Genomic DNA, 26715 nt, shown 5'->3' with positions numbered 1-26715 from the left:
GAAATGTTGCTAAGCATCACATTTTACACACTATATATCACTATGGTTTGAACCTGAATGCATGTTGGGTGACCATGGTTTGAACTTGCTTATGTACATGGTGGTTGTGATTGCGGGCAAGGTTTTAAATTGCGGACCGCATCACCTGATGCGGCCGCAATATTGCGGATGCGGTAGGCACTGCAACCGCATCGGACCGCAATTGCGGTGTGAACTCAAATCACACGTGATGCCGCAACGCAACCGCAACGTAACAGCATTTCACCGCAACACAACGGAGTTTTGACTGCAACGGCCGCAACGGTTCAATCCAATATTCCTTTTCGTAAAAATTCAGAGAATCTCACCTTTATTTTTTCCTTTATGTCCTTTCATTTTAGAGTTTCTGTCTTCTTATGTCTCGATGACTTAAAAATGAATTAAAATTTATATAGAATTATAAGTAAAAGATATATAAGGAATTACAATAATTATAGTATTTTTTCTGTGTTTGTGCGGATAAAAAATTATTTCACGTCGCAACGGCCGCAATTGCATCGCAGTATCCGCATTAGCCGCAATCGCAATACCTGCAACCGCAACCGCATCCACGACCGCAACCGCAATTTAAAACCTTGATTGCGGGTATTGTGGTTGTTGCAACATTGCCGCTACATCAATGAGAAATAGTTTTATGTTATATATGATTTGCCATACGCCATATAAAAAATATATTTGTAATGTTGTCTTGTTTAATACATGCAGAATGAGATAATCATATCTTGCACCGAGTTTCCGATATTTTACAATCTCACTAGCATTGAGCTTATCTTTATCTATAAAGATCAAACAGTCCCAGAAAAATCAAAACTGGTGTGGTTGTTAAAATTTCTCAAACATTGTCCAAAACTTCAAAATATTACTATTCAGGTTTAAATTTAATTGTTATATATATGATTATTTTCCCTTTCTTTTTCATATCTAAATCCATGCATGTATTTTTTATTTTAAAAACAAAAGTAAAATCAAATTTCATGTCATATTGTTTACAGGATTGTGATGATGGAGATCAATCTGACATATTTGACAAATATTTGAAGGATGACCCAATTGTTCCAACCTGCCTTTCATCACAGCTCAAAACATTCTGCCTTATAGGTTTCAAAGGAACAGAAAACGAGCTCAAATTTCTAACATATATTATACAAAATTCAAAAGTACTACAGACCATGACAGTTTCGAGTACGGGCTCCGCAGTTTTTTATATGGAAAAAACCTACACCATAGATAAAAATCAAATAAACCAAATCTTGATGAAATTATCATCATCAGGCTTTACAACATGGAAATTTGTATTTGATCGATGCGTAAACTATGTTATATTAGATATCCTATAGTTGAATTTTACTATGGTTTAAATAATGCATAAACTATGTTCCATTCTGTCCTTTATGTAATACAGTGTTTCAAATTATATACTGTCTTAGATGATTATCTGTTTACGAAATGTCCGTTTGCAACTCATTCTCACAATAGTGATTAATGTAGATCGAATTATATGTATGTTTGGAAAAACCCAAAATCATAGAGAAAAATCATGAGTGGTGTTAGAACTTAGAATTATAGACCCATTTGGGATGAACTTATAGTGAAAAATCAATACAGGGCTATGTATTAGTTCCACAATTTAAATGTTGTTATGAAATTTGGGATTCTTGAGGTTGTCCTGTATTAGTTTTGTCATTCTAAACTTCAAAATCATGGCCCTAAGGTCATAACCGTATTATTCTGTGAAGTTTCTTGTCGGACTGTCATTTTCGATCTAGGACTGAATCTTCTGTTGCTTAAGAGTTTAAGACTGATAGATGGTAGCTATGAACAACTCGAAATACTAACATTTCATTATATTTGAATTAGTTGAATTGGATTTATTTTGAATTGCCAAACATATTACTTATGACCATTTCATAGAGCAAATGAAAGAAAGATACAAAGTACATCAAAATATACTAAAGTTCTGATCAAGTATACTCCTTTTGGTGGCAACAGAAAGTCACCAATCAATGATCAGCAAGAAAAGTTCTGATCAAGTATCACTGATCAATGATCATCTGGAAAAGGCTAAAACATTCACGAAGTCAAAATCTTTCAAGTGGATGAAAATTGAAATGGAAATCCATCAACTGATTATGCAGCAAATGAAAATTTCAAGTGGAAAACAATGAAATAAACTTGTAGATTAACAGAAATGGTAAAAAGAGTTTCCAAGTCATGGTTTTCGCATAAGATTTGCATGGTTAACAAGTGAAATACAATAACAATAATAAACCTTTGTAACTAAAAGGTAATCATCATAGAGATTTGCATTCACTTACCAAAAATATGCAAGACTACACTTACAATTTCATAATGCGTTCATACATACTCTCGAGCACACTCAATTGATCCTCAAGAACATCAATTTCAATCTGCTGGTCGTTCTCATCAAGCAAATTTGTGGCCATTGTAATTGCAGCATTGATCTGATTGTTTTCTTGTAATGAGAGCTTTAAGTTAATATCCTTCTTCTCCATTGCGTTTCTCATTTTGTAGACACAGTCATCCAATGCATTCATTACTTTGGCCTTTCTTAAGAATTTCTTATCTTCAACGCGGTAATCCTCAGCTTCACGAATCATTCTCTTAATTTCATCATTCGATAACCTTTCTTTGTTGCTGGTTATTGTAATCTCATTGGTATTGCCAGTGGAGGTTTCCAAAGCAGAAACAGTTAGAATACCATTTTGATCTATGTCAAAGCATACATCGAAAGGATAGCCGCGAGGAGCAGGGGGTAAGCCAGAAAGATTGAAAAAACCAAGAAGGTTATTGTCACTGGCTCTTGTTCTCTCACCCTCATAAACCTGAATAAAGACAGTGGATTGGTTATCTCCAACTGTGATGTATGTTTTTGTGTCCTTGGCAGGAATGGAAGTGTTCCTAGGGATCACCACATCCATGACATCATTTTGTAGGCGCCAACCTAAAGACAGCGGTGTGACATCCATCAGCTCCAAATTTGGAACATTGCTAAAGCCTTCACTCAGCAAAGCAGCCTGGAAAGCAGCTCCATAAGCAACGGCTTCATCAGGGTTGATGCTCTTGCATAGATCTTTTCCCTTAAAAAAGTCCTGCAATAGCTGCCTTACTTTAGGAATCCTTGAAGATCCACCAACAAGGACAATATCATCTACATTAATCTTGTCCATGTTAGCATCAACCAAACACCGCTCCACCGTCTCCATGCACTCATTGAAAAGGTCCATGTTGATTTCCTCAAACTTGGCACGAGTGATTGATGAAGAGAAGTCAATGCCTTCAAATAAAGCATCTACCTCAATAGTGGTGGTATATACAAAACTGAGTGCCCTTTTTGCCCTCTCACACACAGTTCTCAACCTCCTCAAGGCTTTTGAGTTCCCGATAATGTCCACTTTTTTCTTCCTTTTGAACTCTTGTGCAAAGTAGTTCACCATTCTATTATCAAAGTCCTCTCCCCCAAGGTGACTGTTTCCGGCAGTAGCCTTTACTTGAAAGACCTTATCTTTGATCGTAATAAGAGACACATCAAAAGTCCCACCACCAAGATCAAAGACAAAAATATTCCGTTCTCCTATACAATTAGTTCTCTTGTCAAGGCCATATGCAATAGCTGCAGCAGTGGGTTCATTGATTATTCGCATAACATTAAGGCCAGCTATGGCGCCAGCATCTACAGTGGCTTTTCGTTGAGAATCATTGAAATAAGCAGGCACGGTGATAACCGCATTCTTAACGGGTGATTCCAAATATTCCTCTGCAATCTCTCGCATCTTTGTGAGGACCATAGATGAGATTTCCTCGGCGCAAAGGTGCTTCTCTTGACCCTTGTATTTAACAACAATCATGGGTTTGTCATTAACACCGGCAATGACCTTGAATGGCCACAACATTATATCTTTTTGGACAATAGAATCACTAAATTTTCTTCCGATTAACCTCTTAGCATCTGAAAAATTAAAAGAATATTCAATATTTATTATCATTCATTTGGCCAACAAACATAGCAATGCAATAATAAGAGTAAAAATATAGATTCAATGTCTTTAGTCTTTATAAATTTCTTGACATGTTTAGCATTACAAAAAAATTCATCAATGTTTATTCCCTAGTTTTGATAAAAAATAAATAAATCCATCATCACCAAATCAAATACTAAACTAACCGAAATATTTGTAGGACTAAAGGAATATGTGTTAAAAGGGTTCCAATAAACCATTCTACAGATATATCTAATGAAATCCACGTACTATTTGGACATGTTAGGTCAATTTACAGGTCTACAACCTAACAATATCGACATTATCAGTTGTCAGTTAGGCCTTATCGACCATGTAAGTTCATTTTTGTAATTGAATCTTAATGATATGAAGTTCAGTTAAGACTAATAATAAAGCATGCACCTTAATCTGAAAATATATTATATGTATAAAGGAGTAAAGATAACTAGAATGTACCAAATACAGTGTTTTCTGGGTTGGCGGCAGCCTGGTTTTTAGCAGCGTCACCGATCAACCTTTGCTCATGAGTAAAAGCAACAAAAGAAGGAGTGGTTTTGTTGCCTTGGTCGTTGTGGATGATCTCTACTCTATTATGTTCATCCACCCACACTGCAACACAAGAGTAGGTTGTGCCAAGGTCTATTCCCACACCACATCCTTCATATCTTTTAGTTTTTGCCATCATCTTTCAAAAGGGTCACTACCGTTGTGGGTAGATAACTTTGAAATGCCTACTGTCTTTCAAACTTCCGGTACAAACAATCAGTAACTGCTTCTTCAAGAAATGCTAAATTTCAGGACTAGCTCCAACCCTAAATATGAATATTTATACTTATCCTTTATATTAAAGAATTATTCTTGAACGGTCAAATGAACAAATAAATTGCATTTCATCACACTCACAAAAAATAATTAAATAATATTTACTTTTCAAATTATTAAATATATTATTAAATGTAATTTATTTGGTCACTTACCATGTAAGAATATCCGGTCTATTGGACCGCCTAATCTAGTTTGGAGGTCAATTCTGACATCAGTTGGTTTTAACCTTCCGATCAGAGTTGCAGGGTCGAACCCTAGACCTCCCTAATAAGTCTAGCGCTAATCACCACTGGACCAACTAACGATCGATTGTTTTTTTATATTCTAATGTAAATTAGTGGCGTGCATGAAGAATATTCTAATGTAAATTAGTTGCATAATATCTATATTTAGTTGCATAACACAATGTGTATTTTGACATATTAATATGATTATTACATGACCAATTTCAATATGAACAAATTTAACAAGGATTAAAACAAAACACCAAAAATAAAAATTGGTATATCTACAAGATTTAAAATAAAACAAAAAATGTACACAGACTAAAAGCAAAAAATGATATATGTTGTGGGGGACTAAATGCATTTTAAACCAAAATAAACAAAAACAAAGAGAACAAATTTAAGAACCAACAATTCAGAGTTCTTTGAATGAACAAATGTACACAAGCTTTAACCAATTGAATTCATCACACTATATATCTTGTGATGTAAACTAATGGTTAACTCTTTATCTTTTGGACTCCAACCCATCTAGCAAAATCCACCCACCTAATCAAAGATATATACAAAATGATGAGAACTAAAAAGAAGAGAATTAATTTTAGTGTATAATTATGAATTAAGCTAAATTAAACAATCAATAATCTTACAGTAGAGAGCCCCAATAAGTATTTGCAGTTCTAATAAAAAAGTACGCTGCAGTTAGTATAAGCTTGTTTCGACGTAGTAACGGTTCTAGAATCCGTTGCTCAATAATTCCTGCTAGTACTTGATACCTGCAGATGATGTATCATTGCTTGTTTCTTCTTTGAAAGTGATTTAATGCATTGATATTATTCAACTTTCAAGAAAAATGTAATACCTGAGGTTGCTAACTACTACCATGTAAATTCCATAAGCTACACTGGTTGATATTACAGGTAAATTCTCGACCGTAAATGTTTTATTTACAGCCTTCTGTGCATTGATCAATGCATTTGTTATACTTATACCAACCTGAAAAAAGAATGATAGTTTTACCTGTTTTCTATAACCTAGAGTAATGGAATTCAATTTGCAAGGACCAAGAGAAAGAAAGTAAGGTGCTGGTTTACCAGTGAAGCACCGGTTCCGACTACAAATAGCTTTGCTCCGTTACGCTGCATAAGAGATGGATATGACCTTCGATCACTTATATTAATATAACAATTTGACTTGGTTTAGGTGATCTAACACATACCACTATAGCACCTATTCTTTGTAAAAGTGTGTATGATGTTCCTGCCAAAGCCACCTTGAGAAAACATAAAATTCATCAACATCGGATCATATATGTTTGGATTGACTTATTTGAACTTATCTACTGGCATATGTATAGGCCATTTGAGAGAGCTTATGAGAACAACGAAGTTGTTTTCAGCTCATTTTCAAAAGCGCTCTTCAGGATACCTCATAGAAACGCCTTATATAACATTAAAAACAGTTTGGCTATATTTGATCTTTCCTTATAGAATTAGGTTATACATAAGAACTTATATGATAAGTGCTTATTTTAAAAGGAGATGCAAAAAAGCTAAAGAGAGTCTTAACCTGGAAAGCATTTTCAGGACAGCCATAGAAGAATTTGGCAATAGCTCCAGCACTAACTGCAGGAGGAGGTTTAAGAGAAACGGTGGGCGCAGGAAACCATACAAGTACAAAACCTGTTACAATGCCTGTTACCTAAGATAAATTAACACACTGAATAAGATGGTTCACAAATTCTTACATAATAAAGAAACTGGAAAAAATTACATCAGAGTACAAGAAGTTACAGCAAAGAAATTGGAACAAAAAGGGAAAATGCGACATCAAGCAGATTATAGGAACAAAAAATGTCTAATTATGAAGATTGGATTTTAATGTAACAGGAATAAATTGTTTATTGAGTTAATAACTTTCATCACCTAGGAACTGGCAGAAGAATATGTTTCTATTATTTTGTTTTTTCTTTTTTTTTTTAATCGGCAAAATTTATTAAAGCTTCCTCCATAACAAGAAGTACAGGAGGTGCCAAAGCAGTACAATCAAGAAAGAAAGCTGTTTCAATATGAAACTGATTCATTTAGCAGTTGATCCGCTCTACAAACCTCGAATTAAATGGAATAAATGAAGGATATTTGTGGCCAACATGGTGTCCCCCATAATAATGCATGTCACCACTTTACGGAAGCAACTTCATGTAGCGCATCAGAACTTCAGATTAAAAGAAGCTTGTCCAGTGTTTGACACGTGTATGTGTCCAACACGAGACAACACCGACACATGTTACATTCAATCATTGAGCATAAGATGCTTACAACAATTACTCCTAACTAAATTAGAATTTGGCCCAAATTATGTTCATTCTTCAATAAATGTATGAGATAGTATAAGCTATAAATTTGTACATAGCTTTATTTATCAATTTCATTTTGGAAAGAAGAGGGAGGATCATGCCTATTCCATGCTTATCAAGATAACGACTAATATCAGATTTTCACTTATTTTCATCATCCTAATGAGTAATAACATTTTGAACCCTAGCCTGGAAAGTGATAGGCTGAAAAAAGCAATGAAAGAAAAAAAAAAAAATTATCTTGTTGATAAGCATACCACATTAGCGACAACAAAATCCATCTCTTTTGAGAAATTTTCTTTACGTCGCTCCAACTCTGCAGCAGCCTGAAAACACATAGGTTTGGTTTGTGACTATCAACAATATTCTAAGCGAACAACCAACTCATTAATTGACATTCATAAACCAGCATTGGTTAGTGACTGAATCTAATTACAAACTGTCAAACCAAACAGCTTCAAATTAAAGAGTATACTTTTATGTCATTTATAAACTTTTGGAGATGGAATTAAATCAAACTTATATTGCAATGCAATCTCTGGCACATTTCACCAGAAAAGAACTTGTTTGAAGCAGATTTGTATAGTTAATACAAAAACTCCCAATGTGAAAATTCAATTATGGTATACAAATCAGTTTCATCAAGATTTTGTTGTTTTAAACTGTATCTACACAAGATTTTTCCATGTCAGTATGTCACCACTCTTTTGTTTGCATGGCTAATTTTCAAGGTAGTTTCATGAACAAGAAACAATCTTAGCGTTTTTAAGTAAAGAATGGTATGCAAAAGCATCCTGTAGAGAGAGATTCCAACTATGTTTGCACCTCAAACTCGTCAACCCAAATAAGGTAGACTTGTTGGTTTCTTTTCTTGCAAATGGGGTGAGTTATGATGACCCTCTTTCCCCCTTTTTGTTTTACATTGCAGAAAGTTGTTCTTAGCAGAGGGGTTTCAAAGCTAGTTTAGTCTAGTACTATGAAGCCAATTATACAAGTCCTAGAAATTAAAACACTCCTAGTGTTTTATTCTGATGATGAATTTTGGTATTTTGCAGAGACAATAAAAAGAATTCGGATGCTTTGGTGAAGCTAGTGGTCAATATCTGAGCACAAGCAAATTATGCAGTACTGACTCCGACAAGGCTACCAGATACCGTCGCTTGTCAGACATGTTAAGAATATAGATCCTTAGTTAATCAATTAGAGTTAGTTGATGGGTTATCAAGTTGGTTAGGAGATTAGAAAGTTAGTTAGGGAGTTAGTTACTCCAAAAAGTCCTATAAATAAACTACTTCATTGTACATTTTTACTCATTCTTTTATCAAATCTATATTCATTCAATATGAATTTCTATGAGTATCTTCCTCATGAATACTCTTATTATGCTCTCTATCTGGCTTATGAGTATGATCTTCATCCCTATGATTCCATGATTCCCAACAGGACACACACATGCCTAATCCCAGAAGTGTACGAGTTGCATAGCAAACAAATGCAAGTTCTTTTCTTTAGGTCAAGTAGCCTAGTGGCTAGAATTTCACCTTTTAAGGTAAATAAGTGGGTTCGAATCCCGACCCTGAATATAAAATGTCACGGAAAAAACAAATGCCACCCATCCTCGTAACTAGCTTAACCAGTTGAGCTACCATCCCACCCAAACAAATCCAAGTTCTATTTTGGTCATATATATACCTCATCTTCTAAAAAAATTATATCTCTAGTTTATTGGTTATTAAGGCTAGTCATCATCCATTTAACATAAAAAATAATATTAATTCCATACACAATAGAATTTCAAGACTACACAGATATCAAAATAATTTGAATAGGATATAAAAATTGGAATTGGAAAACAAAAGTATGATTCATATTCATGAAATTGTAAAAATGAAAAATAAACCTTGGTGAAGATAACAACAACACATTCCATAACAAGCTTGGTTAAGAACAAATCATCAGCCAACAACCTTTCCTTAAACCCTCCAAATTTTAACAACCATCTGAACACAACTGACTCCTCCAACTCAAAAAACCTCCTCACTATCGAACCCGGAACCCTCCCCGCCTTAACAGCAATCGCCAAATCCGCCGGAAAACTCTCCAAAGACTTTCCGGCCTCCGCCAGAACCAGCATTGCCTCTTTCCTATTTCTGTCCCTTTCTTCCTCTTCACCACCACCACCACCATCTCCATCACCATCACCATCACCACCACCTCCACTCCCTGGAAACCCGCCTCCATTTCCGGCCGAGAAAGCGGTAGAAACAGGAGAATTAAGCAAATGGGTAGGCATGAAAGTGGACAAAGAGGCAGAGTAATGATTGAGCTTGGAACTTAAGAATGTGGAAATTTCATGGCGGGTTTTGATGGTGTAGCTTGGTAAAGATGAATGGTTATAGTGGTAGAAGTTGGTTTGAGTGTGAGTGTGATGAGAGAAAAAGTGTGTTGAAATGTTGCAGAAGGAAGCCATAGCCATTTGAGAGAGATCAGTTAGTGACAGTTAAAAATGGAGGGTGTAGTAAGGGAGTTTGTTGATAAGATAATTTTTTAAAAAATTATTTTTATTTATTTTAAAATATAAAATCCAATTTAGATTATTTTTTAATTTAAAAAACATATGAATTTTCTATTTTAAATAAACAGAGATGAGACATGGTAAACAGGGGAAAGTTTGTTGATAAGATAATTTAAAAGGATCTATTTTTATTTTTAATTTAGAATTTAATATTCAATTTCAATTAATTTTGTAATTTTAAAAAGATATTAATTATCATACAACAAAAAGGGTTTTTGTTAAAAAAATAAACATTAGTATAATACTCGTGCATACACATGGGTCGCAGCGTTGCCGCGATTTTTTTTTTTATGATAGAATGATCTTCGTATGTAGAAATAAGGATTAATATTATCTTACATGATTTGATTTCAATTTATACTTTCTTTATCAAGATTATGGAAAAAAATATTAATACGGTGAATTATAATAGATCAAATATTGTATAGTACAAAATTAGTTCCGTTACAAAATTATTCGTCAGTGCAATATCGTTGTCCCGTGTATGGTCGTTATATTGTACCTCATCGGTTCCTTTTTAAGTGTCGGAGGGATGATATTTCTCATTTATTAGTGACAACTTATCATATATGAATAATATTTAACTTGTTGGATATTTTTCAATTTAATAGTAAAAATTTCTCATAGAGATAATATGGTTGAAAACTATTTTTTGTATCATTTTAAAAATATTTATTCATATAAATTCCTACTATATCATGCACACTTGCAGCTATTTTATGCATATATGTGCCTTTATTTGAATTATACTAAATATTAAAGTTCATAAATTTGATTAAGAAATATTTTTGTTTATAAATAAAAATGGATAATAGGTAATAATATGTTCCTCATGTATAATAGTTTTTTTTTTAATAGTTATAATAACATGTTCCCAATATATAATAATAGTTATTTAAACTTTTCATCCGCCACAACTTATTTTCCTTGTATAATAGTTTTTTTTTTAAGCAACCCTTGTATAATAGTTAAAATCTTAGTATTATATTTACCTACAGTGAGGTAAGATTACTTGTGATAATATATTTAAAAATTATTTTTGTATCATTTTGAAATAGAATTATAGATCCATGTAGTAATATTAGTCCGCGTCAAGATTATAAATAAATAGGCACATATATTATTATATTATTAGAAATATAGATCCCGTTGAAATTATAAAAAAAAATAGATACATATATATTAATATATTAGGTGTGTACCATAGATATATTGGTACTCTCCCTTAAATAAAGTATCCATGCTTCATAGCCCTCTCTCTCTTATCTCTCTCCACTTTTTTTTTCTTTTTTTGAAATTTTAAAATAGTATAATGAATGGAAATTTTGAGTTCTAAAGTAAAACTATATATATATATATATATATATATATATATATATATATATAATGTAATATTCTATCAATTGACCTATACTCGCGGGAACCACATAAATAACTTTGCATATAATTATTCTCTTTAATAACTCGATATCAAATTAGATTTCATTAAGCCGCTAGGTTTGGTCTAGTGGTGAGGGGTTTGGGTAGTACGTTATAGGTTCTGGGTTCGATTCCCAACTCATTGTAAACAAAAAAAATTAGATTTCATTAATTCAACTATTGATTAATTATAACTATGTAATTAGGTGTGTTACTTGTCCCTTGTTATGTCCACTTTGTGAACAAAGTAATGAGGATGATTGGCATATATTTTTTAATTGTAATGACAGTTTGCAAGCACGTCAAGCCGCTGGTTTAGAACAGGTTATAGCAGCTCGCATGCAGCAGTACCATACAACTCAGGATGTGATTAAATCCATCTGTCATGACATGGATAGAGATACTGCAGGACTTTTTGCGGTACTGCTATGGGTCTTATGGAACAATCGAAATGATAAGGTGTGGAATGGTTCGACGGAAGCAGGACGAAGCTTGGGACTCAAAGCTAGGCAGCTATGGTGTGAATGGTACTCGGTGCAGACTCAATGGCAACAAAGGCCAGGCGCAGAACAGCAACAACAACAGGTTTTAACATGGCAAAAACCGCCTACGGGATGGTATAAATGCAATGCCGATGCAGGTTTCTATAACGAGTTAAATAAATCAAGTGCTGGTTGGTGTTTGAGAGACCACACGGGAAGTTTTGTGAAGGCTGGAACTATTTGGAATGAAGGTAAATGTTCTATAATTGAAGGCGAAGCGCTTGCACTACTTGAAGCGATGAAAGCGGTGAAGGACAGAGGCATCACACACGCCATCTTTGAGACGGATTCGAAGAATGTGGTGGATGCAATTCACAACTTACGTGGTGGTACTTCAGAGTTCAGTTCTCTTATTTGTGACATTAAAAATGTAATGATGTTTAATCCAAACTTTGTGGTGAAGTTTATAAAGCGACAAGTGAATATGGTTGCTCACACGCTTGCTCGGGCGGCCATTTCTTGGTCTAGTCGCTATATTTGTGAGACGCTACCTCCTTGTATTACTCCTTTATTGAATAATGAAATGATATGAGTTTTTGATTGTCAAAAAAAAAACTATGTAATTAGGTAATTGAATAGTCATTAGTCGACACTAATTTGTATTTTACAAAAATATCATACGTTCTATTAAATATCAAATAGTTTAAAATATGCATCTATAGAAAATTAGAAAGCTAGTTCAATAGAAGACTGACCAATGTAAATATTTCTGAATAAAATTCCTTCATTGTTAAGATAAAGAATTTTTTTTTTTTGAATATAACAGTTAACATAGAGAAAGATGACACACAAATAAGAACAAAACTTATATGCATTGCTTTAGGTGCAGTTTTTCCTGTTCCTCTCACAAAAATGTAGTTTTTAATATTTTTTAATTAAAAAGAAAAAAAGAAAACTGTTTTTAAATAATAATAACCACCTCCATGTATCTAGCACAGTAAGAACTGTGTATAAGTCATTATACATAAGTTTGGTAACAGAAAATTTCCATATACAAATAGAAATGTATTTGTACAAAAAAATAGAAAACGGTAAAAAAAAATCATAGAAAGTTACAGTAATTTCAAATAAAGTTGCAGTAATTTAAAAAAAAACATAAAGAATTAATTGTTGATAAGTTACATGTAATAGAAGATACAATTTACGATCATTTTCTATTTTTAACCTACATAGTATGAAAATAAAAAACGCTCCTCACTACTAGAAAATTGGTTATTTCGGACGAAATTTTGGGACGGATTAAAGTTTGTCCGAAAGCATTTTTACATTTCAGACAAATTTGGGACGGTTCTAAAATACAAATGTTTTCGTCCCTAAGCTGTCTAAATGCTTTTGCCCTTATCTCAATATGTCTGGTCCGGAGGTCAATTTTGATATCAAGTTGTTTCAACCCCTCTAAATCGCAGTTGCGAGAGATCGAATTGTAGTCCTGGTTGATTCAAATTTATTATTGCACTTTTTTCTAAAGAATTAAATGTGTTTTTTTAATTTAATATGTAAATAGAAAACAATTAATTTGGTCAAGGAAAATAAAAAAAACAATTAATTTGGTCAAGATAGAGGCTCACGATATGCATTATATAAACAATAGACATGTGTAGAATATAACATATCATACCTACAAGATGGAGCCTACAAGGATTTGTGCTCTCGTAATGGTGTACTCATTGGCTTTATGCATCTTGACATCAGGTTTGCAACCAATGAACTAATTAAGTACATTGTTTATGCTGATGTTTAAATTCAAACAAGATTATACTTTAAATCTTTCACTTTTTACATAATAAATTAATCTTATGCTGACATTGTTTGAATATGTAGATATGTCCATGAAATTAGAAGGAAGGGAACTTGATGGCGCCTGTAAATCAGATGGACAATGTCAATCAGGATGTCCGGTTGGAAGACATGGGGTATGTGAACACGGAAGATGTTGGTGTTATGAACCACCACCAACTGAGGTTGCAAAAGAACTTGATGGAGCTTGTAAATCAGATGGGCAATGTCAATCTGGATGTCCGGTAGGAAGACATGGAGTATGTGAACACGGACGATGTTGGTGTTATGAACCACCACCAACAGAGGTTGCAAAAGAACTTGATGGAGCTTGTAAATCAGATGGGCAATGTCAATCTGGGTGTCCGATTGGAAGACATGGAGTATGTGATCACGGAAGATGTTGGTGTTTTGAACCACCACCAACAGAGGTTGCAAAAGAACTTGATGGAGCTTGTAAATCAGATGGGCAATGTCAATCTGGGTGTCCGGTTGGAAGACATGGAGTATGTGAACATGGACGTTGTTGGTGTTATGAACCACCACCAACAGAGGTTGCAAAAGAACTTGACGGGGCTTGTAAATCAGATGGGCAATGCCAATCTGGATGTCCGGTTGGAAGACATGGAGTATGTGAACACGGACGATGTTGGTGTTATGAACCACCACCAACGGTGGTTGCAAAAGAACTTGATGGAGCTTGTAAATCAGATGGGCAATGTCAATCTGGGTGTCCGGTTGGAAGACATGGAGTATGTGAACATGGACGTTGTTGGTGTTATGAACCACCACCAACAGAGGTTGCAAAAGAACTTGACGGGGCTTGTAAATCAGATGGGCAATGCCAATCTGGATGTCCGGTTGGAAGACATGGAGTATGTGAACACGGACGATGTTGGTGTTATGAACCACCACCAACGATGGTTGCAAAAGAACTTGATGGAGCTTGTAAATCAGATGGGCAATGCCAATCTGGGTGTCCGGTTGGAAGACATGGAGTATGTGAACATGGACGTTGTTGGTGTTATGAACCACCACCAACAGAGGTTGCAAAAGAACTTGACGGGGCTTGTAAATCAGATGGGCAATGCCAATCTGGATGTCCGGTTGGAAGACATGGAGTATGTGAACACGGACGATGTTGGTGTTATGAACCACCACCAACGATGGTTGCAAAAGAACTTGATGGAGCTTGTAAATCAGATGGGCAATGCCAATCTGGGTGTCCGGTTGGAAGACATGGAGTATGTGAACATGGACGTTGTTGGTGTTATGAACCACCACCAACAGAGGTTGCAAAAGAACTTGACGGGGCTTGTAAATCAGATGGGCAATGCCAATCTGGATGTCCGGTTGGAAGACATGGAGTATGTGAACACGGACGATGTTGGTGTTTTGAACCACCACCAACAGAGGTTGCAAACTGAGAAAGTGAATATTGTGATGCAATCGTAGTGTACGAATAAAATAATGCGAGAATAAAATAATATCTTATTTTCTATTAAAATATCATCTAATATAAAAGTTAAATAAACGTTTTTAATTTTATTCTTGTATCTTAAGTGGTTCTTTACTTCTTATGTAACTAGCCATTGTTCTCAACTTGTAGGCAACGTATACTTAATTTGATATGGTCATAGAAATGTTTGATAGGATAGATCAAAGATTATACCGAAATGGGCAGGGCTAATTTAACAAAACAGAAGAAATAGCATATTCATATACTTAATTTGATATTGGATACCATTAATGGAGGGAAACTATATAGTTATAAAAATTAAATCATACTGCCTATTCAAAGAAAATTTGAATGTATATGTTAGAAGAGATCACCTTTGACAAGTGTTGGCACAAAATGGTGCGCGCAAAGATTCTGTTCTGTTTTTTCTTAGGCAACATTTAGAGGTACTGATAATTTATAGTTAACAAGAAAATATCATAATTAAATTCCTCAAAAGATAACAATATTGTTATCTTCAAATGAATATTAGAAACTCAACCTGAAATGTGACTCTTGTTATCTGATGCTCCTCCTTGTTTTCCCTACATATGAACTTTTCTAGAATCAAAATGTAGATCGTTGAGCCTACTCACTATAAGAAATTTTCTGTTTTTCTGCAGATTTTCCTACGGATTTAGAAAAACAATCTGCAGAAAACACATTTCCTGCGGATTCGTGTTCCTAGCTAATACCTTATTTCCTGCGGATTTTGATGCCGAAAATGACAACAAATTTGCAGTAAAATTTCCTGTGAATTTTAAATCTGCACTAATACCTGCATGAAACTTGTTTCTGCAAATAAATCCGTCGGAAATTCTGCAAGAAACATGTTAAAAAACATAAATCCCAAAATGTCCTAATCATTAACATCCTAATTTTAAGTTACAAATAAACCTAATGAATCAAATTGATACTTTTTAAATGTAAGGGACCAAATTAAAACATAAAATAAATGTAAGGGACAAAATGTGTAGTTAAGCCAAATAAAAAAGTCTTCATAAAAAATGTCTTCCGCAAATTCATTGTCATCATCTTCATTAGTAAACTTTTCATTGTTTTTTTTTTGAAGAAGCTAAATTAGCCCACCCAAATTGGCGCCAGAGAGAATCGAACCTCAGACCTCAAGAGGAGCACACTCCCAGGTCCCAAGCCAATACCAATGCACCAACCCAAGTGGGTTTATAAACTTTTCATTGTTGGGTTGTGTTGGATGAGAAGATCCCACAAACGTCCACACCATAAATATGCTTGACGATTGGTGGAGTGATAGGTCGACTTGCTGAAGAATAAACGTCTACGCCTTAACAAGCTTGACGCTTCGTGGACCTGTTGAATAACTTAATATAAACATTAGATTTCATTAATTCAACTATTGAATTAAAAAAAAATATTGAGATGAATTCTACGATTTGTTTTTCAAATTTCAACAATTGAAATTTATAACGATGTAATTAGTTAATTGAATATACTCGACACTAATTTATTTTTTAAAAAAAAAATTACCATACGTTCTATTAAAGTTAGTTAGATTAGGGCCCTGTTTGGATTAACTTATTTTTGAGCTTATGCAAATGGCTTATGCAATTTTTATGTATTATTATAAGTTTGTGGAGGTAGTTAATGATAAAATAACTTATAAAATTACAATTTTCACTAGTGTGAGCTTATAAAATAACATAAAACTTAATTTATATTGCATAAGTTGTTTACATAAGATCAAAAATAAGTTAGTCCAAACAAGACCTAAATATCAAATAGAATTAAAAAATGAATCTATGGAAAATTAGAAAGCTAGTTCAATATTAAGAACTGACAAATGTAATTACTATTTTTGAATAAAATTCCTTCATCATTAAGTAATTAATTTTTTTTAATATAATAGTCAAACATAAATAGATGACCACACACAAATAATAACAGTAAATTTCCATTTACAAAAAGAAATGTATTTGTACAAAAAATAGAAAAACTTTAAAACGAAAATCAAAGAAAGTTAATATCAAAGAAAAATAGAAATTTAATATGTAAATAGAAAACAATTAACTTGGTCAAGGAAAATAAAAAAAAATAAAAATAAAAATAAAAACAATTAATTTGGTCAAGATAGAGTCTCACGATATGCATTATATAAATAATAGACATGTGTACAATATAACATATCATACTTACAAGATGGAGATTACAAGGATATGTGCTCTCATAATGGTGCTCTCATTGGCTTTCTGCATCTTTACATCAGGTTTGCAACCAGTGAACTAATTAAGTACATTGTTTATGCTGATGTTTAAATTCAAACAAGTTTATACTTTTTACATACAAAATTAATCTTATGCTGACATTGTTTGAATATGTAGATATGTGCATGAAATTAGAAGGAAAAGAACTTGATGGAGCATGTAAATCAGATGGGGAATGTCAATCTGGATGTCCGGTTGAAAGACATGGAGTATGTGAACACGGACGATGTTGGTGTTATGAACCACCACCGACAAATGCAAAAGTACTTGATGGAAGTTGTAAATCAGATGGGCAATGTCAATCTGGATGTCCGATTGGACAACATGGAGTATGCGAACACGGACGATGTTGGTGTTTTAGTCCACCATCTACAGAGGTTGCAAAAGAACTTGATGGAGCGTGTAAATCAGATGGGCAATGTCAATCTGGATGTCCGGTTGGAAGACATGGAGTATGTGAACACGGACGATGTTGGTGTTATGAACCACCACCGACAAAGGTTGCAAAAGTACTTGATGGAAGTTGTAAATCAGATGGGCAATGTCAATCTGGATGTCCGGTTGGACAACATGGAGTATGCGAACACGGACGATGTTGGTGTTTTAGTCCACCATCTACAGAGGTTGCAAAAGAACTTGATGGAGCGTGTAAATCAGATGGGCAATGTCAATCTGGATGTCCGGTTGGAAGACATGGAGTATGTGAACACGGACGATGTTGGTGTTATGAACCACCACCGACAAAGGTTGCAAAAGTACTTGATGGAAGTTGTAAATCAGATGGGCAATGTCAATCTGGATGTCCGGTTGGACAACATGGAGTATGCGAACACGGACGATGTTGGTGTTTTAGTCCACCATCTACAGAGGTTGCAAAAGAACTTGATGGACAAATACTTTGTAAATCAGATGAACAATGTGAATCTGGATTTGTGGGTATAGAATTTGGTACATGTATTGACGGACATTGTGCGTGTATTTCTCCGCCATTTTCAGATGGTGGAAAAGTACTTGATGCACAAAAGCCTTGTAAATCCGATGCACAATGTCAATCTGCATGTACGGGTGGAAAACACTAGCATGCATTCATGGAAAACATCCTTAGATGATATTATTCCTAATCTAATAACCCGAATTGCAATCATAGTGTACGAATAAAATAATATTTAAGAATAAAAATGTTGGTAAGAAAGGAAAATATCTTATTTTCTATTGAAATGTCATTTTAATATAAAAGTTAGATAAACCTTTTTAAATTTATCTTTTTTATCTTTCTCAAGTGGTTCTTATGTAACTAGCCAATGTTTTCAACTAGCAAGCAACATATACTTAATTTTGGTGAACACTCCGGTACATATATTATGTAGATGTACCGATACACCTCAAGAAATGTACCGGAACATATCTACATAATATGTGTAATAAATAATTGACCCTTAATTTGATATGGTCATGAAATGTTTGATAGGATAGATCAAAGATTATACAGAAATGGGCAGGGCTAATTTAACAAAACAGAAGAAATAGCATCATATACTTAATTTGATATTGGATACCATTAATGGAGGGAAAATATATAGTTATAAAAAATAAATCATAGTGCCTATTCAAAGAAAAATTCAATGTATGTTAGAAGAGATTCCATTGATCTTCTCCGATTCCAAGGTATCGATTTCAACTGCAATGTCATTCACGGTGTCAATTCATTCCACTTTTCTGAGTTGATGGTGACGTCTGGACTTGTCTTCCATAAAGCAGTGACGTGGGTGACATTTCACGGAACCTACGATTTTGAATATCTTGTGAAGATACTGACACAGAGTAATCTTCCGTTTAGCTTGGGAGAATTTTTGGGTGTGTTGAGATTCATATTTGGAAGGAGTGTCTATGATATGAAATACATGATCCGTTATTGCAATGGACTATACGGTGGTCTCGAACGTGTACACCACAAGAAGAAAGGCAAGTGGTTGCAGTCCAAATAAGGCAGTAGCGTCGGTTCTTTCTGTCGCTAAATGACAGCTGCAGCGGTTGGGCAAGCGCCGCAACAAAAATGGTGGAGGTATATAGTGGGTTAGTGCTAGGGGTAAAGAGGGTGGAGAGTGAGGGAGATTGTTGGAAGTGGGGAGATGACTCTTATTCGGTTAAAGATGCTTATCATTTGCTAACTGAAGGAGAAGAGGACGAGGTAGAATGTGAGTGGTTCAAGGACGTTTGGTGTTAGCGGCCAACACTCGGTGGGATTTAGTCCCACATCGGATAGATAGGACTCTTGAGAAGAGTTTATAAAGAGGAGGCAATCCTCACCTTACAAGCCGGTTTTGTAAGGATGAGTTAGGCCTCGATGTTCGTGACATGGTATCAGAGCCTATCAGGGTCTATCGTTGGGCTTCCGACATCGTTCACGCTTCAGGCCCATTGGGCTGGGCTGAAGCGTGAGGGGGTGTGTTAGCGGCCAACACTCGGTGGGATTTAGTCCCACATCAGATAGATAGGACTCTTGAGAAGAGTTTATAAAGAGGAGGCAATCCTCACCTTACAAGCCGGTTTTGTAAGGATGAGTTAGGCCTCGATGTTCGTGACATTTGGAATCAACCTATTCCCTCAAATATGTCGACTCTTGGTTGGAAACTGAAGAACACCTATTTTTCAATTGTCCTATTTTGGGTGCGATGTGGAGAGAAATAGTGAGATGGCTTGGAATCCCGGTTGCTTTAGCAAGAGAGGGATCAGCTCATTTAACACTTTGGAAAAATATGGTGCCCCGAAATAAAAGGATTAGGGATATGATGGGAGCTGTATGGTTTTCTGCTGTTACTTTAATTTGGCAATCGAGAAATAACATGATTTTTAATCGGTCCCAAAGTGCAATAGTGACATCGTGATTATTATGTTCGTAGCTGAAGTTGTGCATTCGTTTCATCGGTCCTCTGTCATGATGGGTCTGTCCTTTTGAATTTCCTCCCTGCTGGGAGACTTATCAGGCTGGATGGATGTTCATCTTTGGTTGTTTAGTCTATTGCTTTTTGCTGCTCCTGATTTATTGGTTTGTGTTGTATTGGCCATTGTGGCAGTCATGTGGTCATTATAATAGGGAGGATATTGTGTATGTGTCTGCTACTTTGTATCAGTTGGATTTGGTTTATTGAAATAGCACTTCTTGTGCTTATTTCACTTTATTAATAAAATTTTTGCTTTTTCAAAAAAAAAAATATCATTCTTATATCATGGTTTTAAAAAACGAACGGATGTGACAAACGGTATATGTGATGTCTGTTACCGTATTCCTGTTTTAACAGTGTGAATAGAAATCACATAAACGACAGCGGCACACAATTAGGGTTGAAATCACATAATAGTGGAAATTTAACATGATTGTAATAATAGTTTTAATAAGATTTGTGCAATGTTGTGATTAATATGCAGTCACAAAAATACACATGTATCATTATCATCATAATACTTTTCATTTGATTCTCTAGTCCTTAGGAAGTTGGAATCTTGTGATTAATAAGTCACATCTCCTTAGCCTGCTATGCCTTTGAAATCATGTTTTTTTAGGATATTAAGCCTAGCTAGCTTTATTTGCATTGTTAAAAAGACCAACACTAAACTTTTCCTTATTTTAACCTGACATCCCTCTTTTCCTCAGTAGTAACCTTAAGGACCAAATCTCAATTCTCAAGTAACCTTGAGGAAATTTATGGTTCCTGTTCAGCTGCAAGAAATGTTGATTTCTGCTGATTGGTTTGGTTGTGAGGCACTAGGCATTAGGCAAAGCATAGTGCCTATTCAGAGAAAAATTTGAATGTTTGTTAGAAGTGGCCTTAATAACATATTTGTGTTATAGTGGAAAATAAAAATAATAGAAATGTGTCCTGCAGAAGAAACAAGCACTCATAAACCGTTTGTGTGCGCAGCACGCCAACTATACCAAACCAGAACAAAATGGTGCGCACATAGATTCTGTTTTTTCTTAGGCGACATTTAACGGTACTGATATTTTATTCTTGTCAAGAAAATATCACAATTAAATTTCTCAAAAGATAACAATACTGTAATAATAAACCTGAAAATGAATAGTATTAGAAACTCAATGCCTGAAAATTGAAATGTGGCTCTTGTTATCTGATGTTCCTCCTTATTTCCCCTACTCATGAACTTTTCGAGTATCAACATTTAGATCATTGAGCGCACTAACTATGCAAAAGGCAGAGAATAGTAACAGAACATATTTAAAACAGAATAATAATATGACAAATAGAAAACAGAATAACTAAAAAAAAAAAGAAACGGTAATAGTTTTATATGTAGTTCAATATTTGATCTATCTACGAGACCCGAGCCCAACTGATAGCACAGAACTGATAGAGAATGCGTCCGTGTAATATTCGATTTTAAAATTTAGTAAGACGTAACTTCTAATCCAAAAATCATTCCAGCATGATTTTTAACTTCATTGTTGCTGAAATACATGAGTTTCATCTTTTGAAACGCCTGCCACGTCAACAAACTATCAGATGCAGCTTGATGTGACTTTCCGGCAATCCGACCAACTTTAAGAATACTTGCAACACGTTCGAGACCACCGTATAGTCCATTGCAATGTTGGATCATATATTTCATATCGTAGACACTCGTTCCAAATATGTCTCTCATTACATACAAAAATCCTTCCAAGCTATCCGGAAGATTACTCTGTTTTAGTATCTTCACAAGATATCCAAAATCGTAGATGCCGTGAAATGTCACCCACGTCACTGCTTTATTGTGGACAAGTCCAGAACTCTTCATCAACTCAGAAAAGTTGAACGAATTCACACCGTGAATGACATTGCAGTTGAAATCGATACCTTGGCGTCGGAGAAGATCAATGGAATCTTTGTTGTGGGGGTCACGCCGGACGTCAAAATCGCAAAAATTGAACTCCCAAATGTAGCAGTTATCGGCTTCAAAAGGTAGGTTGCCACTTGCATCCGATAAGGTGAGACCCAACTGAATGAGTTTGAGAGCGTCGACATTAACCTTCAAGTAACCATAAATGTCGGAAGGTCGGAGGTGATGGCTATCGACTTTGGGTGGATAAACAACTCCAGGAAATTCAGTGTCCATTGACACCATACGATATCCATCAACAACGGCTTTACGTATGCGATCGAATTCATCTTCTAGGTTGTGTGCCCATACTTGTCTAATTACGACGGGTTTTGAACTTGAACGAGACAACTCTTCCTTCATTTTGAATTTCTGGATCATAGTATCTTTAGCACAATTCTGAATGAAGAAGAAATAAGAAAGATAACAGGTTAATGATCAACATTGTTGTAGTTTTTTTTTTTAAGCCAACCCAAAATGTGACTAAGCTCGTGGACGAGCAACGCCCACAACATTAGTCACCAACATGAGATTGAGCTTAAGAGGACAAAAGATATGAAAAATATATGAAAAATAAATAAAATTAAAAACAAAAGATACAATACAATGAAGCTGAGAATCAAAAACTCATGACGTATATCATATTACCCAACTACCCTCGGTCCTCACTACTATCAAACTTAGTGGCTTTTAGGGTGCATCACTGATTGGTCAAAAAGAAAGAAAGAAAACATGCATTACTTAATTAACAAGTAGCCATTAATTCTCTTAACATTAAAAGAGCCGTAATGAAAATAACACAACGATTACAGAGAAATTAGTGTACATAGAATGATGAAGGAAAAATAAATGTTAAATTGAGAAATAATAATATTGTCAAAAAAAAAATTGAGAAATAATAATAATACCAACCAGAAAAGAAAGTTATAAGAATCCTGGCTTTTCTTCCTATATCAGATGGACACATTTAATCAGATGGACACTAGGCAGGAGAACGGACACTTGCTGCAGGACCAAAGTGTGTGTGATGAGATTACAAATTAGAAAATCACTGTACACAACTTTAGGGTTATATATATAATAACAATCGTGCTCTCCAAGTTTCACCGTTGTAACCCTAAATCAAATATTAATTTTATTACACAAATCTTGGTCTTCAAGATTAAATAAATTGGGTAAGTTTGCTTCAAAAATAATTTTTTTCAATATCTAATAATATTAATCAAATATTTAATTTTCATTCTAAAAAAATTGGGAATATTTAATATTAATCAAATATAATTTTTCAAATATTTCTTTTTTTGAACAAATCTTTTCAAATATCTTGTGGACCGGGCAATGGACCAAAGGACAAATTAGTTAGGCTCAATAAGTCCAAAAGTAACAAAGTCAAATCAAATGACCCAAGAAGGTTCAACAGTGGCGGGATGAAGTGACGTGGCGCCAACAGATTTTGGATATTGTATCGCGCCCAAATATCTTCTTCTCAGATTACCAAATGTTTAGCTTCACGTGGAAGAAATCATCACCCTCATAACCTCCATAGCTTTGGGACGAAGGAAAGGATAATCACCCCTATTCTTGCGCTGGTTCGCCGGTGAAGACGGTGGTGACTGAAGTTCTAGGAGATCAAACTTGGAGAAGAAGGAATTTGCAGCCTATAAATAGCTTCACATTTTCTGTATCAATCCATTAGTGATCAATTAATGTAAATTTATCATCACATTATTAATAATACAACCCTTGAGTGTTCACTAAAACATCTTGTATTCCCAAAAAAAATTATTCCCACAACAAACACCCCCTATAGAAATTGATATAGTCCTACATGATATCGCAAATATCCATATCCATAAATACAATACGTCAAAATTTAATAAGTATTTGCCTTGCCAATATCCACACGGTTATCGAGCGAATAGGATTTTGTTTTGCCAATATTCCCTATAGGAATTTGTGAAGTATTTTGTCTAAGATAAATTTAAGGAATTTCAAATGACACATAAAAGTCTAGGAATTTGAAATTCCTTCCTCTCTATCAACTTTTAAAAATTACAAATTGATCAAAAAAGCTAAAATTAGCCAAAAATTGACTAATTTATTTTTAAAAAAGAAAGATGCAAAATATTTATTTTTTAAAAATAAAACAGGAAAAAATAACGTCATCCTATTGTCATAATTTTGACTGAAAAATATAGAAATTTTGTTAATATTCGATATCTGTGGATCTTCACGGATGCCGTGGGGATGAAGACAGGGACAAATATTATCCTGTGGAAACGGAGAACGAGGAAGCTTCTTCCGTACATCTCCGCCCCGTTGACATCCCTATACTCAACCACTAAACCATCACCTGCATTATTTTATATTTTACAGTATACAACAAATTGAAATTTTTAGACCTTCTATTTGTGAGGCCCTGGGCGAAAGTCTAACAAAAAAAAATTTAAACTTATGAGACCACTGTTATCAAATAGCTTTATTGACAGTGTAAAATAATTTTACGCTGTCAACCAATGACAATCATGTATTCCACCAGTTCACCCCACTTTCTTCATATGACATGAAAGATTGGTGGTTTCTTATTGGATGACCATGTAAAATTATTTTACACCGTCAATGCATCTCTATTAAACTCTTATTTTTATCATATAAATTTATCTATTTTATAATATTTTACTTTTTCAAACCTTAATTATAAGTAAATTTCTATTTTTCAGATTTATTGGATAACTAATGTATTTTACCTTAATTATAAATCAAATACATTAATTATTCAATAAATCTAAATAGTAGAAATTTATTTATAATTAAAGGGGTTGCGGCACAACTTGTTGTCTGTTTGTCTTCTATTCAAGTGTAATTATTTTACGTATATATTTATTGTATGGACTTTAAAACGTAATAAAAATGTATCATTGTTTTAGATTAAAAAAAAATTAAAGGTTGATGAAGTACTTCCTACGTCCCAAAACTTTAGTCTTTTTTAGAGTTTTGCACGGAGATTAAGAAATGATAAAAAATTATAAGTAAAATCATTTTTACCCTTACTTTATTAAGAAAGAGAAAATATATTTAATTAATATTTTAACTTTAGTAAGGGTACAAATGCTAAAGTGTCACTAAATATGCATTGGTTTCTTAAAAGGACTAAAGTTTTGGGATAAAACTAAAAAGATAAAAAGACTAAAGATTTTGGACGGATAGAGTATAAATCAGCGGTTTGAACCTTTCAAATAAAGCACTAATCCTATTTTCTCATTCCTCCTAAAAGTGTGTTTAGTCCAATAGCTAATGATTAGATTTAGACACTATAAATATGAAGAAGTAGAAATTCTTGAGTTTGAAATCTACCTCTCTAATAATATTTTTAGTAGCTATCAACTTATCTTTGCGAAAACAAACAATAGTAGTAGATCTATCGTCCCCTTTTCGGTTTAGATCTGATTATTTTGGCTAAACATTTGTGAGGAAATGGTATGGTTGAAGCGTGCTTACTTTGGTATCATTTCTTCCTTTTTTTTTATGGTGAAAACTTTGCTATCATTTCTTTGAATGTGGAAAGAGAAACAATTCGGTGTAAAGCAAATTAGTTAAATAGGGGAGCGCAATAGCATGACACTGCAAAATCAATGATTTTACGGTAATAATCTGATTAACTTCATTTTCATTAAAAAAGTGAGACCTACTTACCCCCTTCATAATTTGAGTCATTTACTTAATGACTACTTTGTGAAATCTCTGTTATCTCACTGGACATTCATTCATATGGTATGATATGTAAAGTGTGAATTAAAGTTTTACATATTGAATAAAAGAGTTAAAGTTGAAGAACATATAAGTGAAATAATTCATAAATTAAATAATTCATAAATTAATACCTTAAGATTTTGAGCGAAAATATGACATCAACATCACTTATATATGTGGTTGATTTTAACTCAATATGTTGAAATTCTTGGTGTTGGATCATGTACATGGAGAGGTTGAACACAGAGAAATACTTATATGGGCACAAGCACAAATAATGACTTGTTAGGCACACTCACATTAAGTAAATAAAATTAAAGAAAAATAAATTAAATTTATATTAGTTGATGTGACAAATATATTTTCTATTTAATTTTTTGGATTGATGTATGTGTGCCTAAAATTGTGTCTAAAGTAGTTGTGCCTAGGTAAGAGCTTCTCGTTGAACACATATAGGTGAGAAAACTCATAAACATAACGCGTTAAGATTTTGGATGAAGATATGGTGTTCAACTCACTTATGTGTTTTCTCTTAACCCAATGTGATGATCCAGTCTAGTGTAGGCTCCCCCTTAGC

The 26715-nt window shown here is 34.1% G+C and overlaps 4 protein-coding genes across 4 annotated transcripts; 1 reads left to right on the top strand and 3 right to left on the bottom strand.

Moving 5' to 3' along the window:
- Positions 1-944: 944 nt before the first annotated feature.
- On the bottom strand, positions 945-4740 carry LOC123917327 (heat shock cognate 70 kDa protein-like). The gene is made up of 3 exons (XM_045969015.1): positions 4515-4740; positions 2405-4006; positions 945-1103 (listed from the first exon to the last, which is right to left on the bottom strand). The coding sequence occupies exons 1-3, from the start codon at positions 4738-4740 to the stop codon at positions 1012-1014; spliced, it is 1920 nt and encodes a 639-aa protein (XP_045824971.1). The 3' UTR covers positions 945-1011.
- A 689-nt stretch (positions 4741-5429) lies between these two features.
- Positions 5430-9999, bottom strand: LOC123917328 (protein RETICULATA-RELATED 4, chloroplastic-like). The gene is made up of 8 exons (XM_045969017.1): positions 9364-9999; positions 7721-7789; positions 6677-6808; positions 6327-6380; positions 6202-6246; positions 5970-6103; positions 5758-5883; positions 5430-5656 (listed from the first exon to the last, which is right to left on the bottom strand). The coding sequence occupies exons 1-8, from the start codon at positions 9937-9939 to the stop codon at positions 5608-5610; spliced, it is 1185 nt and encodes a 394-aa protein (XP_045824973.1). The 5' UTR covers positions 9940-9999; the 3' UTR covers positions 5430-5607.
- A 9136-nt stretch (positions 10000-19135) lies between these two features.
- Positions 19136-19498, top strand: LOC123915332 (probable CCR4-associated factor 1 homolog 11). Its single transcript, XM_045966464.1, has one exon. The coding sequence runs from the start codon at positions 19136-19138 to the stop codon at positions 19496-19498; it is 363 nt and encodes a 120-aa protein (XP_045822420.1).
- A 2419-nt stretch (positions 19499-21917) lies between these two features.
- Positions 21918-22772, bottom strand: LOC123915331 (probable CCR4-associated factor 1 homolog 11). Its single transcript, XM_045966463.1, has one exon. The coding sequence runs from the start codon at positions 22767-22769 to the stop codon at positions 21918-21920; it is 852 nt and encodes a 283-aa protein (XP_045822419.1). The 5' UTR covers positions 22770-22772.
- Positions 22773-26715: the final 3943 nt, after the last annotated feature.

The sequence above is a fragment of the Trifolium pratense genome, linkage group LG3 (genome assembly GCF_020283565.1).
Source record: "Trifolium pratense cultivar HEN17-A07 linkage group LG3, ARS_RC_1.1, whole genome shotgun sequence".
Lineage (NCBI taxonomy): Eukaryota > Viridiplantae > Streptophyta > Magnoliopsida > Fabales > Fabaceae > Trifolium > Trifolium pratense.
The sequence above is the reverse complement of the archived record's forward strand: the minus strand, read 5'-3'. Positions and strand labels throughout refer to the sequence as shown.

Bases quoted from the DNA above. Each gene is read 5' to 3' on its own strand.
- LOC123917327 (XM_045969015.1), bottom strand. From the start codon at position 4,740: ATGGCAAAAACTAAAAGATATGAAGGATGTGGTGTGGGAATAGACCTT. The intron at 4,007-4,514 runs GTACATTCTAGT...TTAATTTTTCAG, and splicing joins CCCAGAAAACACTGTATTTG to ATGCTAAGAGGTTAATCGGA. The intron at 1,104-2,404 runs GTATGTATGAAC...CTGTGATGAAAG, and splicing joins TCAATTGAGTGTGCTCGAGA to GCAGGTTGGAACAATTGGGT.
- LOC123915332 (XM_045966464.1), top strand. From the start codon at position 19,136: ATGTATGTTAGAAGAGATTCCATTGATCTTCTCCGATTCCAAGGTATC.
- LOC123917328 (XM_045969017.1), bottom strand. From the start codon at position 9,939: ATGGCTATGGCTTCCTTCTGCAACATTTCAACACACTTTTTCTCTCAT. The intron at 6,104-6,201 runs GTAAACCAGCAC...TTCTTTTTTCAG, and splicing joins TCGGAACCGGTGCTTCACTG to GTTGGTATAAGTATAACAAA. The intron at 5,884-5,969 runs GTATTACATTTT...CATCATCTGCAG, and splicing joins GTAGTAGTTAGCAACCTCAG to GTATCAAGTACTAGCAGGAA.
- LOC123915331 (XM_045966463.1), bottom strand. From the start codon at position 22,769: ATGATCCAGAAATTCAAAATGAAGGAAGAGTTGTCTCGTTCAAGTTCA.